General features: G+C 43.4%; 1 protein-coding gene across 3 annotated transcripts in view; it reads right to left on the minus strand.

Annotated features, from left to right (window-relative positions):
• Positions 1-879: 879 nt before the first annotated feature.
• The window catches only part of rad51b (RAD51 paralog B), a 50,898-nt gene continuing 35,573 nt past the window's right edge, over positions 880-16,204 (minus strand). For all 3 annotated transcript variants that reach the window (XM_038968741.1, XM_038968740.1, XM_038968739.1), the window contains one exon: positions 880-1,674. In XM_038968741.1, the coding sequence (XP_038824669.1) occupies positions 1,541-1,674 (134 nt within the window). In that variant the 3' untranslated portion in view covers positions 880-1,540. The remainder of the gene's footprint in view (positions 1,675-16,204) is intronic.

Here is a 16,204-nt window from a genome sequence, read left to right on the forward strand (position 1 = left end):
CTGGTCAAATAAGCTTTTAATATGACATGTCAAATAATACAATTCTATTGTAGAATGCTGTGTGTGCTGAATTTGCACGTGCAAGCCAAGAGCCACCATTATGATCACAGTCAAAGTTGTACAATACTGCGTTGGTAATAAGGAATTATTTGTTCGACCGAATGGGAAAACGTCTGTGTGAGCATTTGAAATTAGATCAAGTGAGCAGGATCAAAAATGTTTGCAAATATCTTTGATACAGATGTTATCAGCAACTTCTGGGGTAACTAGCTAGCTTTAGCGGTGTACAAGATCTTCAATTTCTTGGCAATTTCTCGCATGGAATAGTCTATTCTTGTTCTGAGAAATGAAGGCTAACGAGTTTCTGAAGAAAGTGCTTTGTTTCTGGCCATTTTGAGCCTGTAATCGAACCCACAAATGCTGATGCTCCAGATACTCAAAAGAAGGCCAGTTTTATTGCTTCTTTAACCAGAACAAGATGTGCTAACATCATAGCAAAATGGTTTTCTAATGATCAATTAGCTTTTTAAAATGATTAACTTGGATTAGCTAACACAACGTGCCATTGGAACACAGGAGTGATGGTTGCTGATAATGGACCTCTGTACGCCTATGTAGATATTTCATTAGAAATCATCCGTTTCCAGCTACAATAGTCATTTACAACATTAACAATGTCTACACTGTATTTCTGATCAATTTGATGTTATTTTAATGGACAAAAAAAAGGTGCTTTTCTTTTTTTCTATTTAACACGTTTTTCTTAACTTCTTAAAGCATTGTTGGTTAAGGGCTTGTAAGTAAGCATTTCACTGTAAGGTCTACACCTGTTCTATTTGGCGCATGTGACAAATACAATTTTATTTTTGAAGGCGAACTGCCAATTCCACTATTGTGGCTAAACCTTATTGTGGCTAGCTTCACATAGGTGGGTCCAACCACCATTAATCAAATAACAACTGTCTTATAAATTAGAAGTATTTTAGATGACACCACCTAGCTAGATAGTTATCTGGTTAACTATAGCTACTGAAACAGATGTCATTTTGCTATGTTTTTGGGGAAGAACATTGTTTGCATCCATCAGCTCGCTAGCTTTTTTATGTCCAGCAGTGATTGTGTAATCAATGTGTAATAACTACGTAAAACATTACTGAACATGTTAAATTATTATGGTCCTGATTGGTCAACAAGCCTATTTGATGTGTCAAATAGCGTTATTTGATACGTCAAATAATGTTATTTGACTTGTCTTTTTTGACACGCAAAGACCCAAACAGCGTTCCATATACATTGGGTCTATACGAATCCTCATCTCCTAAAAAAGCTATTTTCCTTTCTTTCTGTGCCACCATGTTTGCATACTACTGAGGCTGCGGAGAAATCATTACAAACATTATTACCTGGGTGATTTGTTTTCTATGGGCACTGGTATTCCCAAATTAAAATTCCTGTCCGCACAACAAAAATATTTAGCACTATTTAGCACCAAAATGGTAGCACTGTAGAGCCCTGACACACACACACACAGTTCCCAGAGTCAAAGACGCTTCAGGTGGCCAACGGCAGCAGGATTGGCTTGTGTCAGGTTGTAGTTGAATCCTGTCCGCACTCTGATCGGCTGGAGGCCCGGGTCTGTGCCTTGATGCAACATTTCCTGGTTATCATCATTTCCTAGAAAACACACAAAACACAATACAGGGCCCTTAACATGTAATAGATCTGGGTCCCACTGAACAAAAGAAGCGAGGTATTACATTACCAGTGTATATGGATTTTCTTATTACTCGTCCATCTGAGTTTTATTCTGAATGACAAATACCCCCTCATCACGAGTTCTCTCGGCGACAGCCTGGGGCTTGAGGAAATTGCCGGTCATTGGTTTGTTTCAATAGGTTACCATATTGGTAGGGAGTCAGGGACCGATGTGGGCTCGTGTGAGGTAAACATTTACAGAAAACGTTGATCCAAAACAGACGATGTAAAACAAAACCTGGCCCAAAGAAAAATAGGGGATGGATTACTTAGATACCTATGGATGTCAGAGGGTATTTTTATAAAATCTTTGTGTTGCCATAATCCTTATTCATTCCTCAAGGGGAGAGGAGCTGGGTTCAGAAAGCACAGGGCGGCTACAGACCATGACAAACAGCTGTACGTCTGTTTGACTGCATGAAGTGAAATGGGCCCAACTGACCAAATACATATTTAACTTGTCAAAGTGTACTGTATGCAGTTTAGACAGGTGAGGAGTAATCGTGGAGCTAGGCTAACTTTCCTTTTCATTCCTTATCCATGGTGTTTCTGTTAGGTATAATTATGGTATTTCTGGTAGGCAGGGTTGGGTAGGTTACTTTCTAAATGTAATCTGTTAGTTACTAGTTACCTGTCCAAAATTGTAATCAGTAACACAATTACCCAAACTCAGTAACATAACATCTGATTACTTTTCCCTTAAAAGGCATAAGAAGACAAAAAGGACCCATCAAACGCATTTGGTATGTCATCATAGTGTTTGGTCTCTGACTGGTCAGACTCGCGCCAATGGAACAAACTTAAACTTGGGCATTTTTTCAATACCGAATTGAGAAAACAGAAAGATGTCAATTTATTAATATCCTTTCTGATTTTACAAGTATCTGATTACAAACACACACAAATCTGCTAACATAACTGATTAGTTCGGATTACATATAATCAAAAAATTCAGATGACATATAATCAGTTTCTCCCTAACCCTGCTACTTCTGAGGTTCAAAAGGTGATAAACACCTGAATGTTTAGACTAGGCGTGGTTACAATGATGAAGAAGAACGATTATTTTGTTGCAACTCACCGCAAATTTTTCTCAAATCTACTGTATCTAACCTACTAACGAAGACGCCCTACCCAACCAGTGTACTGCCACCACAATGCCTCCCCGATTCACCCGGCCCACATTTAGCTTTAAGTAAAGATAAAAACTGTCTTCTTTAATCTCAAAAGATGATCTTGCTCCAGAAAAGGGCAGAAATCATAATCACAGGCGATTGTCCTGAGAACAAAAGGCCTTTTGGGAGAAGTCAATCCTAAAGGGAAGCAGCAGGACTGAGGACAATGAGGAGCCCAGGAGATTATTCTGAACCCTGCCTGGACCAAACCCAGCCGTTCCCCACCTGTTTCTGTTTCTATCACAGACGTCCCTAGACACCAGGAAGTAAGGAGCACTGAATCACTACCCTATCCATGGGAAATCCTGGTTTATAAATTATTGCTCTACTGTATGTCTGCTGATCGCTTTGTCTAATATTTGTCTTGTATAGCTACATCCATTGCTATAACTGTGAGATGGTCCACTTACAGTATGGGTCGTACAAGGCCCCTGGAGAATGCCCACAGGATACGCCCCGATTCGGATGCTGATTACATTTAGAAAGTAACATGATCACCGACAACAATGAGACAGCCTATAGGGAGGAGGTCAGAGACCTGGCAGTGTGGTGCCAGGACAACAACCTCTCCCTCAACGTGAGCAAGACAACGGAGCTGATTGCTGACTACAGGAAAAGGAGGGCCAAACACGCCCCCATTCACATTGACAGGGCTGTAGTGGAGCGGGTCGAGAGTTAAGTTCCTTGGTGTCCACATCACCAACAAACTATCATGGTCCAAACACACCAAGACAGTCATGAAGAGGGCACAACACCACCTTTTCCCCCTAAGGAGACTGAAAAGACTTGGCATGGGTCCCCAGATCCTCAAAAAGTTCTACAGCTGCGCCATCGAGAGCATCCTGATGGATTGCATTACCGCCTGGTAAGGCAACTGCTTGGCATCCGACTAAGGCGTACGGCCCAGTACATCATTGGGGCCAAGCTTCCTGCCATCCAGATCCTATATACTAAGCGGTGTCAGAGGAAGGCCCAAAAAATTGTCAAAGACTCCAGTCACACAAGTCATAGACTATTCTCTCTACTACTGCACGGCAAGCGGTACCGGAGCTCAAAGTTTAGGTCCAAAAGGCTCCTTAACAGCTTCTACCCCCAAGCCATAAGACTGCTGAACAATTAATCAAATGGCCACCAGACTATTTACATTGACCCCCCTTGTTGCTACTACTCACTGTTTATTATCTATGCATAGTCACTTTACCCCTACCTACATGTAGAAATTACCCCAACTAACCTGTACCTCTGCACATTGACTCGGTACCGTGTTACTTTTTACTATAGTTTGAGTAAATATTTTCTTAACTCTATTACTTGAAATGCATTGTTGGTTAAGGGCTTGTAAGTAAGCACTTCACGGTAAGGTCTACACCTGTTGTATTCGGCGCATGTGACAAATAAAATTTGATGATGCAAGAAACATACAGAACATTAAACAACTCCCTCTCACAGCCACACTGTTGAGTGGAAACTGTTGAGATGTGGGGGAAGTGGAGTAGACTGGTTTATGAGGATGGAGTGAAAAGTCTAGGAGGCGGGGCACTTGATAAGAAGAAGATAGAGGGGAACACATGAGTGTCATTCCAGTTTCCAGAGGAGATTTATTGACTTTGTCCACCACAGAGGCCGGTTGCACCAGTTGGTCGTAAGTGGGTCGCAACTCTAGGTCTGAAAAATTGGACCTGTTGCACCACCTGGGCATAAGCCCTTCTATGAGCTACACCTGGGCACAGTGGCGTAAAGTACTTAAGTAAAAATACTTTAAAGTACTACTTTTTGGGTTATCTGTCCTTACTTTTTATATTTTCGACTACATTCCTTAAGAAAATATTGTACTTTTCACTCCATACATTTTCCTTGACACCCAAAAGTATTCGTTACATTTTGAATGCTTAGCAGGACAGGAAAATAGTCCAATTCACGCACTTCAACCGGACTCACTAAACACTCACATGCTTCGTCTGTAAATGTGTGCCCGTGGCTTTCTGTAAAAAAAAAAAGAAAAAAAGAAAATGGTGCCATCTGTTTTGCTTAATATAAGGAATTTGAAATTATTTATACTTTTACTTGTGATACTTGAGCATATTTTAAACCAAATACTTTTACTCAAGTAGAACTTTACTGAGTGACTTTTACTTGAGACATTTTCTATTAAAGGTATCTTTACTTTTACCCAAGTATGACAGTTGGATACTTTTTCCACCACTGCCTGGGCGTAACTTCTACGGTTAGTAGGGAGCAGGCATAGGGTGTTCAATTGGGACCATCTTCTTTCATGATATGCACTGAAAATAATAGCGATCTATACATTTCAAAACAATGTGAGTCTCGTGTTCAGATTTCATAACCTCCGGGGGCTTTTCGAGTTGCCTATGCACGAGTCAATAATACACTTGATTTATGCTACATAGCATGTTAAATCTGTCTGATCAGATATTAGCAAACAAATAGATGAGCTGCCACCTCCAATTATTTGCCCAGACAGATCAAATAACCAAATATACATACAAAATCGCATTGATTGTTAGACAAGTCAAGGGCTTTTAGTCGGGATATAGCCCCTATAGGCTTACGCGAGTGAAAAGCAAAATAATCAACCTGTTATACTAGGCTAGCGTAGGCTACATAACTAGCTAACATGCTAGCAAACTTTTCTGATAACACTGTTAGAAGAGCAAACTAAACAAAAAATTCAAATCATGAACACTCACCTCATTGAGTTTCCATGACATCATTGTTACACGCCCCCTTATTTCAGTCCCCAGAATCTGACCTCTTGACCTTCCAAGACTCTATCATACAGCACGCTGCTATGCCCTCCCTGAGACAAATACACGCGTAGCCGAAAGATAAGCAAACAATAAATACAGACCAAACTAGTCTGGCGGTCCCCACATGCCTGGTAAATGTTCTTCTCTAAACAGCCCTCCGTGTTTCAGACCTCCATTTTTCTACCTAGACTTTCAAACAATGGTTGGGTTGTACCAAAGCAGTAGTGACTGCTGGGGGGCGACGAGGAGGAAATGGTTCACTCCAGCAGTGAGATAAACTTCATGTGAATTTAATGTTCCGTTTCACTGCCTCTCTCTGTGTGCTGCTCGGCCTGTTATTACAATCACAGTCCGAGTCATAACCGAGGCAGCTCAAATTCATTTTTACGCCGTTTTAAAGTAACTGTACAATGAAAATCTCACTTTTAAAAGTTCACATTCTGTTAATTCATTCCCAAATAATATTATTGACTCATCCTATTTGTGGCCAAAGCACTTCAAAAACCCCACTTCAAACTTGCATCTAAAAATGTTTTTATTGCTATTTACTCATCAAGGATGATGTCATCCTCCTGAGGAGGATGAGCTGGCCAATCAGCAGTCTATTCACAAGAATATTTGTAATGACCGGTATACGCCCACACCCTTCCAACACAGAAAAGCAGTTTAACATACGTAATTAATCATTTTTTTAAAGAAAACTATTTCCCTCATATTATAATGAATTATAGATCATATTTCATAGAAATCTGGAAACACTGGATAGTTCTTTCAACACGACCACACTCATAAACAGGCCCGGAGATGAGTCAAGATAGTTATGGAGGATTTGCTTATGACGGACTTTTTCCCCCTTCCAAAATGAAGCAAAACAAGACAAAATGGGTCAGTCGTAGTGAGGCACCAGAGAGAATAACAACTCGGATGGAGGAGGACAGATCCTCTCTTCTCCTCTACAGGGCATTGTGGGAAGCAGAGATTACATATTAAGAGGAGAGTGGAATTCAAGAAAAATTAGATGGTGTGTGTGTGTGTCAGAGGGAGATGAGCGATAGAAAGCGATCTGCAGGCAGGGGTCCATATCAGCGATAGGGGATGGGGAACAGAACAGGAGCTCTGCATCTGTCTGTCAGAGGGGGCTCCTGTATCCACCCCTCCACCTTTAAATGTATGGCCCCTCAGACGGAGACAGTCGGGATCAGAGAAGGAGATAAAGGGGAGTCTTGAAATGAACACCTTGGTAAAACCTGCCGCTGTATAAAGTAACGCAGGGCGGGGGGCCCTCCTGCTGGAGCTGAGCCAAGTCCATCTCCGCCCCAGCAGCCTCCGCCAAGCTCTCTGCTGGCCAGTCTCTGGTAACAACATGGGGCCTATAGGAGCCTAGGGCTATACTGTAGCAGGGTGTTAGCCCTAGGCACACACACACACACACAGAGAGGGGAACTAACAACACTCCCACCACCATCCTCCAAGCCTCTCTGCTGTACTGAGCACTCCGCCTGTTTGAAGTCTTACATAATAGTAAATAGCCCCTTCTCTCTCTCAGTTTCACAGGCCCGGGCCCAAGACAAACCTCACCAATAATCAAATCAAACTGCTAAATTACAGAGGGGCTATTACCACTCGGCACGCAGTTCAACTTCTCAGCGCAGAGATCCAGCCAGTCATGGGAGCTTGACCCTTGCGGAGCTCCAGAACTGCAGCAAGAGAGCAGCTAAAGGGTTCCAGATCCACAGCCTCTGATTGCTAATAATGAGTCAGTGTGCTTGGAGCTTGTATCCCAGGCAGCTAGAGACTCTTCTGGGCCGTGCGGTTGTGTTTTTCCCCCCTCCCCGGTACTCCCCTACCCCACTCCTCCCACCCTCTACCCCTTAGGCCCGCTGGAAACATTGAGTCAGCCAAGCCAAGGCCCCTTTTGTTTCATGTTTATCTATGTGCCTCTAATGGGAGGCGTTGGACCACGCTGGGTTACAGAAGAACATTGCAGCTCCGCTATGCTGCTGCCGTCTGTCTGGGCTACTAATAAGAACACCTGGGTTCAAGTACTATTCAGAAATCTTTTAAATATGTTGATTGTTTGCACTAGCCTGCCAGGTGGGTGAGGTTTGTACTTTAACTACTTTTCTATTGGTTCCATTGAGACAGGCAAGTTCAATCAAGCACAGATAAAGAATTTTAAATTATTTCAAATGGTATTTGAACCCAGGTCTGCTGCTAATAAACTCCTCGCTCCTCCTCAGCCCGAATTAAATAGGCCATCTTTAGAAAACATCTCTCCCTTCCGATGTCATGTTGAATCGGTTGTTGTGTTGTGGCTCATGGAGCAGCAGGGAGAAGAACAAAAGGGCCCATAACATAACGTGGCCTGGCTTTAGTGTACGAGGGCTGAGCTGATGCTCTCTCTGTGTGCCAGGCCAACGTAATGCTTAGGGTATAGTCATTAGTCACTGTGAAACAGAACAGGGCTGGCTCATCTGATTCAAATTAGAGCTCATCGAATGGGAGCCAAAATGAAACTAGGATGATTCATAAACGCTCCATTTCCCCTGTGAGTTTGGTTGTGTGTGAGTGTATGTGTTTTTACTGTCCTTGTGGGGACCAGAAGTCCTCACAAGGATAGTAAAACAAGGAAAAGTAGGGATATTTCGCCAGCCCCCCATAAGGAAAACGGCTATTTTAGCCTTTGGGGTTAGGTTTAGAGTTACAATTAGGGTTAGGTTTAGGGTTAAGGAAAATAAGATTTCGAAATGGAATCAATTGTTTGGTCCCCACAAAGACAATAAAATAAATGTGTGTGTGTGTGTGTGTGTGTGTGAAAGTGTGTGTGTGTTTGCTAACCCCCAAACACTGTGCCTAAATATGGAGAGAAAAAAAAGCGGTTGTGTAATTTCATTCAATTTATGTGTAACCTTTATTTAACTAGGCAAGTCAGTTAAGAAAAAAATCTTATTTACCATGATGGCCTAGCCCGGCCAAATCCGGTCGACACTGGGCCAATTGTGCGCTGCCCTATGGTACTTCCAATCACGGCCGGATGTGATACAGCCTGGATTCGAACCAGGGACTGTAGTGACGCCTCTTGCACTGACATGCAGTGCCTTAGACCTCTGCGCCACTCGGGATCCTATATACACTGAGTATACCATACGTTAGGAACACCTTCCTAATATTGAGTTGCACCCCCTCAGAACAGCCTCAATTCATCTGGGCATGGACTGTACAAGGTGTCAAAAGCGTTCCACAGGGATGCTGGCCTATGTTGACTCCAATGCTTCCCACAGTTGTGTCAAGTTGGCTGGATGTCCTTCGTGTGGTGGACCATTCTTGATACACACGGGAAACTGTTGAGCGCGAAAAACCCAGCTGCGTTGCAGTTCTTGAAAACAAACCGATGCGCCTGGCACCTACTAACATACTCCGTTCAAAGGCAGTTAAATCTTTTTAATTGCCCATTAACCCTCTGAATGGCACACATACGCAATCCATGTCTCAATTGTCTCAATGCTTAAAAATCCTTCTTTAACCGGTCTCCTCCCCTTCATCTACAGTGAATTAAGTGGATTTAACAAGTGACATCAATAACAGCTCATTGCTTTCACCTCGATTCACAAGGTCAGTCTATGCCATGGAAAGAACAGGTGTTCTTAATGTTTTGTATACTCAGTGTATAAACAAAGCATTGAAACCATCACCAATATGGTTTTTGTTTGACAGTTGACTATGAGTGAGTTTGCGCAAAAGACACCCACTTCAGAACTGACACATGCTTGTACTCAATGACAACATCTCATTCTGTTTTGCCCAAGGATGACAGATGACTAGATACTTACACCATTGTCATGTTCATTAGGCACCAAACAGATAAAAAAGTACTGAAACACGTCGGGACGACCTGGATTTCTCTAATAAGAAATGCTCATTTTTGTTTTTAAATTTTTACTAGGGTGTGAGGTAATGAACACTACCCCATGCTCATTTCCCCACATAACCTCTCTTGTGAAAGCACCACGATGTTATGTCCAGGTTCTGAGTCATATTTAACGGAGTAGGTGGTACATTTATTTGTCTTTTACGGCTGTGGTTATTAGTGTGTTAGTACATGTGATGCACTTGGCTGCCAGGGGAACACGCTGTCCTGGGAGGGTTGCAGCTGTGATAGAGGGTGACTCATTTTGGGGAGTGGGGTTCCAACTTCCAACACACACACACATATATATAAACACACACAAGTACATACGTATCCGAGGTGTTTGTCTGGGCACAGATAGATATTGACAAAATGTCTGAACACCTGCGTATGGCATAAATCACTGCTCCAGGAATGACTGAGAAGTGAACCGAAGCCATAGAGCCCAATGTGTTTAAATGCTGCTTTCACACACGTCTCTCCCTCTACCACACACACTTATGTCCCCATGACTATGTGGAGGGAATACTGAGCAGCAGCTGGAGAAGCTTCTGAGTCTAAACTGGAGAGCAAGCTAGCTACTGATGTGTAGTGATGAAAACCACCCATTCACACATCAGAGTAACACTAAATGAACAGCATGTGAGAGGTCACACACCCAGGCTATAAAAACACTCGTACTGTAAACAGAAGTGGTCAACACACTGGACGTACGGACCAAAGCAGCCTACAACACCGTATTGTGTGGGAGTCAGTACGTGAAACAGTACTCCCACTACAATCTTTCTTTCCTTCTCAACCCCAGGCTATAGTTATAACTATCCCTCCCCTTACTCCAACTGCAGTCTTCAATATCCCCTTTCTCTCTCCAGATTTTGACCCCGTTTCTCCTCAGTGCTCGTTTTTATGACCCCTCTATTCATGTCAGTGGAGTCTTAACTACCCTGCCCCTCTCATTCTCTGTCTCTCGCTTTCTCTCTCTGGCACAGGAGATTAAAGTCCACCAGATTCCTTGCGCTGCTAGGGGGTCCGAAAAGATTCTCTTTTTCATTTCCCCTCCCTCACCTTATTTTCTCTCCCAAGATAGTCTTTCTCAATATGCAGCAGCAGCAACCTTGGGACTATTCAAACCCTCGAGAAAATTAAAAAAGAAAAGGCTTTGGAGAGAAATATGATCTTTTGAAGTGTGAGAAGGAAAGGGGAAAAACTACAGAGGGCTTAGATAGAGAAGACATGGGGGAGCGCCCAATAAAATGAGTGTAGAAGTGTAGAAGTGTAACAGAACGAACGAGACGAGAGCTGAGACCGAGAGAGAGAGAGAGCAGAACAGAGATTGAGAGAGAAGGAAATAAATAAAAAAGGAGAGAAGGGGGGGGGGGGGGGGGGGCATTTCTTTATAAGACGAGGGAGAGGAGAACAAAGAGGTCTTTGTGTGGAGTGCTGAGAGAGTGAAGTGGAGCCAGGGCTTAGGGAGTGTTTAACAGTGTACACTGACTGCATTCCAGCAATGTGATTACGAGCCACTTTTAATTTATTCTCCTCCAGGAAACAGACTTAACTCTTCCCTGCCCTTCCCTAGACTTCTAGTCTTATTACATTTTCTCTTTCTCTTTTCTGTTTCACTACTTTCTCCATAACTTTTTCCCCTTCCTCTCCAAAATGTGTCAGTTCTGCTAATATGCTCAAGATTACATTTCGTCGGACAAATACTACACAGTGTATCTAACTCCACAGCACTAACACGTTGCATTAGAATTCACGAGGGCTCAATTGCTAATGGCAACGTCATGTACAGTTTTATAGTATTGACAGAGTGGAATGGAGCACAGTGAGAAGGACTCATATGTGATTGGAATAAAGCAGAAGACAAGTTGCCATTGGCCAATAAAGTCATCTTATGAACACAGACCAAGTCTCTCTATACCAGGGATCATCAACTAGATTTAGCCATGGGCCGATATTTTCTTGAGCGGATGGTCGGGTGGCCGGAATATAATTACAAATAATTTGTAGACTGCAAATTGACCCAAACAGATATATTTGACTAAAACGTAATAATTTCAAACCTTGAATACATTTGTATATGATCACGCGTCTCTCTACTATGTGTGGAAATACTTGGGAACAGATTTCCCAAATTAAGATCACTTGAAGCTGATTTCCTGGTGTTTTTATGTCCAACAATAAATAAATAAAGTTTTGGAGCTCTTGGGGTTTGGAGGAATGCCAGTTGGGGAACCCTGCTCTATACATCCCACTCTATATATTTCTAGCGCGCACACACACACACACACACACACACACACACAACTTGCAGTCCGGATATAGGACTTAAAAGGCATGTATACAAATCCCTTCTTATTACTCATAATCCCGTGGAGAGGACACACTGGCAACAGACTTCCTGACAGATATGTACTGCAGAACTGGAAGCAGGCAGGCAAGGGGAGGGCCATTCATCAAAACAAACACACTGCTTATGGGACAGGGGGAACACAGGTGCTCGTCTGGCCCCTTGTGTGTGTTGGTGTGTGTGCGTGCATATACAGTATGCAGAGGTGAAGAGGCGCTACTAGGCCTTAATTAAAACTTCAACACACTCTCCCAGATAAAACAGCATGCGTAATTAAAAGTCTGGTCATTGATCTCTGTGCCTCCTGACTGCTGACTCTGGTCTCCGCTCAGTACACAGGAGGGTTTCACTGGGATGTGTCTTAAGAGCCAGGCAGGCTGAAACTCATTCAACTATTTCATATTAACCACTTTAACAAATGACAAAAAAATAAAATAATCATAGCCTTGTCCCAGATTGGTTTGAGCTGTTTTACGTGACATTGACCACATAGGAGTTGGAAAGAGAGCACAAACAGATTCGGGACCAGGCTAAGAGAATCATGGCAAATTCAGATAGCCTTGACTGTAATTTACAGTACATAGAGAGCCTTACTAGAGACCTGGAGATCTAGGGCAGTGGTTTTCAAACCTCTCCTCGGAGACCCCCAGACTTTTTACAATTTTGTTGTAGCCCTGAGCTAACTCGCCTGGGCTTGATGATTAGTTGACAAGTTGAATCAGGTGTGCCAGCTTTGAAGTAGTTCAAATACATGGAACGTCTGGGGGTCCCAGAGGAGAGGTTTGAAAAGCCCTGATCTAGGGCGCTCAGTCTCCCCATTCTAGAGCCAAAAGTAGAGAAACAAAAAGAGGGGATTACAACATGAGTACCTCAAGGGAAACATAACCAAATCTGTAGGAGGAAGTGAAAGTGTTTTCATTTCAGAGAGCGATTCATGTTAATATACTGGTTTCATATCATTTTTATTGTTTCTAAATGTGTCGTGTTAATATCACTACACTCAGTGTTCTTCTTTTAGAAGCCTGGTGACACATCTATTTGTGCTGTGTAGCCAATCCCTATGAGTTTGGCATTAACAAAGACCATGTAGGAGTTGGCTATACTGCACAAACAAGTCTGGGAACAGGCTACTCTTTTAGTGCTAATACGACCAAGGAAGTTGCTTATACTGCACAAACAGATGTCGGACCAGGTTACTTTTTCAGCCTGACCATGACAATAACAATTTCGGAGTTGGCTATACTGCATAAACAGATCTGGGACCAGGTTACTCTTTTAATGCTAATGCTATGAAAAAAACACTTATTGCGGAGTTCCACAGTGAGTCGGCAGAATGAGTGTGAAGTGTAGAATGTGACAGAGATTAGGTGTAATGGCTGCCCCTCCCCCCCCTATGACCCTGTCACAGTTTCAGACATGATGGTGGACCACACACAGACAGAGGCAGAAACAGCCATAGCAGAGTAACCCACATCCCTACAAGCCCTGCGCTTGCAAGTCTCACCACACAGGGTGACTGAAAAAGAGGGTGGGAAAAGAAGAGGGGGAGAGAGAAGGCATGGGGGAGAAATAGAGAAAGAGAGAGCAGGGGTGAATCAAACCGGCCCAACCGCCACTACCCCGGTACTCTCTGGCTGGTGCCTTCCTTTCCATCCAGTACCCTTCTCTGGACAACTGTGCTGTCACCAGCCAGCTGTTAAGCATGAAGAGAGAGCGGTTGGTCGGTGGAACGGAGTGAGAGGGGAGGAGGAGGGGGTGGTGGGCGAGGGAGAGGGCAAGTGAAAGTTGGCCCAAATAAAAAACCCTTCTCAAAGGGATCAAAGCGGGTGCATGGCAATTTAATTCCGAGAGGATATTGGTGTTCCCGTAGGCTTCCCCTGCTTCCTGCCCCCCCTACCCCTACCCTCGCTGCCCCCGCGCTGAGTCTTAAGTCGCACAGCCACAGACCAAACAGGGGGACCATTATTCCCCACCCTCTGGCCTGCTTCGCTCCGCTCCTGCACCTACTCCCCTGTTAACTCAGAGTCTCTGACATACAGTACCAGTCAAAAGATTGGACACACCTACTCATTCAAGGGTTTTTCTTTATTTTTACTATTTTCTACATTGTAGAATAATAGTGAAAACAAAAAAACTATGAAATAACATATGGAATTGAAGTAAACGGGAAAAAAAGTGTTAAACAAATTATTCAAAGTAGCCACCCTTTGCCTTGATGACAGCTTTGCACACTCTTAGCATTCTCTCAACCAGCTTCATGAGGTAGTCACCTGGAATGCATTTCAATTAACAGGTGTGCCTTGTTAAAAGATCATTTGTAGAATTTCTTTCCTTCTTAATGCATTTGAGCCAATCAGTTGTGTTGTGACAAGGTATGGGTGGTATACAGAAGATGGCCCTATTTGGTAAAAGACAAGTCCATATTATGGCAAGAACAGCTCAAATAAGCAAAGAGAAACAACAGTCTATCAATACTTTAAGACATGAAGGTCAGTCAATACGGAAAATTTAAGTAACAGACACATCTCAACATCAACTGTTCAGAGGAGACTGTGTGAATCAGGCCTCATGGTCGAATTTCTGCAAATAAGCCATGACTAAAGGACACCAATATGAAGAAGAGACTTGCTTGGGCCAAGAAACACGAGCAATGGACATTAGACCAGTGGAAATCTGTCTTTTGGTCTGATGAGTCCAAATTTGTGATTTTTGGTTCCAGCTGCCGTGTCTTTGTGAGACGCAGAGTAGGTGAACGGATGATCTCCGCATGTGATTCCCACTGTGAAGCATGGAGGAGGAGGTGTGATGGTGCTTTGCTGGTGACACTTTCTGTGATTTATTTAAAATTCAAGGCACACTTAACCAGCATGGCTACCACAGCATTCTGCAGCGATACACCATCCCATCTGGTTTGCACTTAGTGGGACTATAATTTGTTTTTCAACAGGACAATGACCCAAAACACACCTCCAGGCTGTGTAAGGGCTATTTGACAAAGAAAAAGAGTGATGGAGTGCTGCATCAGATGGTCTGGCCTCCACAATCATCCAACCTCAACCCAATTGAGATGGTTTGGGATGAGTTGGACCGCAGAGTGAAGGAAAAGCAGCCAACAAGTGCTCAGCATATGTGGGAACTCCTTCAAGACTGTTGGAAAAGCATTCCTCATGAAGCTGGTTGAGAGAATGCCAAGACTCTGCAAAGCTGTCATCAAGGCAAAGGGTGGCTATTTAAAGAATCTCAAATATATTTTGATTTGTTTAACACTTTTTTGGTTACTACATGATTCCATGTGTTATTTCATAGTTTTGATGTCTTCACTATTATTCTACATTGTAGAAAATAGTAAAGAAAATTAATTGAATAGGTATGTCCAAACTTTTGACAGGTACAGTACATGGAATGAGATTCACAGCACAAGACCTCTACTATGGGAACTAGGCTGCTGATGCTTATGGGTCAAAGTTCATAGGTCACAGGAACACAAAGCAACTCAGGTGGCCCTCAGAACCAAACTGTAATCAATGTCTCTTACAATGAAATGCAGTAGTGAGAAACAAAGAGGACATGCTGTTTCCATTGGCTCCCAGCAGAGCCCTATAGCCGTTTCATCACTACGGCCTTCTCAAGTAAATACATTACATAATGCCCATTGAACATTGAACTGAAGAAATACTGAGAGTTCAAAAGGCGCCGCTGGTGCTATTGTGTGGCTGCATCTTTCCTGCCCTGGCGTTTAATAGCTATAGGCTCGTTTTCTCTCTGTGTGGTTGACGGTGGAATTAGGAAGTAGCTGCTGGCCAACCTGTGTACAGTATGTGGGTGTGTGTCTTGTCGGTGTGCATGTGTCCCTGTGTGTGTGCTTGTACGTGTGTGTGTTGGCTGGGGGTCCTCCAGAGGATGTGGCCAGGGCAGGCGTGTGGTGTGGGAACGGGGCTGCGTGTCAGCTGTCAGGGCTGGAAAGGTCAGGCCGCAGGAGCAACACAGGGCAGCACTGTCTGTGTGGCAGGGCCGAGGGAGGGAGGGAGAGAGAGACAGACACACAGAGAGAGAGAGAGAGAGAGGATACTGAAAGACTAAATAAGAGTGGGAGAAGAGTCAGCTAGACAGAGCGTGAGTGAGTGTGTGTACATGTGTGTGTGACTGTGCGTTCCTACATGTTTGTAAAGGAGAGAACCAGAGAGAGAGAGAGACAGCTAATCCCAGTGAACAGCTGCTGGCGCCTCAGACACATCAGGAACAACAG

Source organism: Salvelinus namaycush, chromosome 29, assembly GCF_016432855.1.
Source record: "Salvelinus namaycush isolate Seneca chromosome 29, SaNama_1.0, whole genome shotgun sequence".
Lineage (NCBI taxonomy): Eukaryota > Metazoa > Chordata > Actinopteri > Salmoniformes > Salmonidae > Salvelinus > Salvelinus namaycush.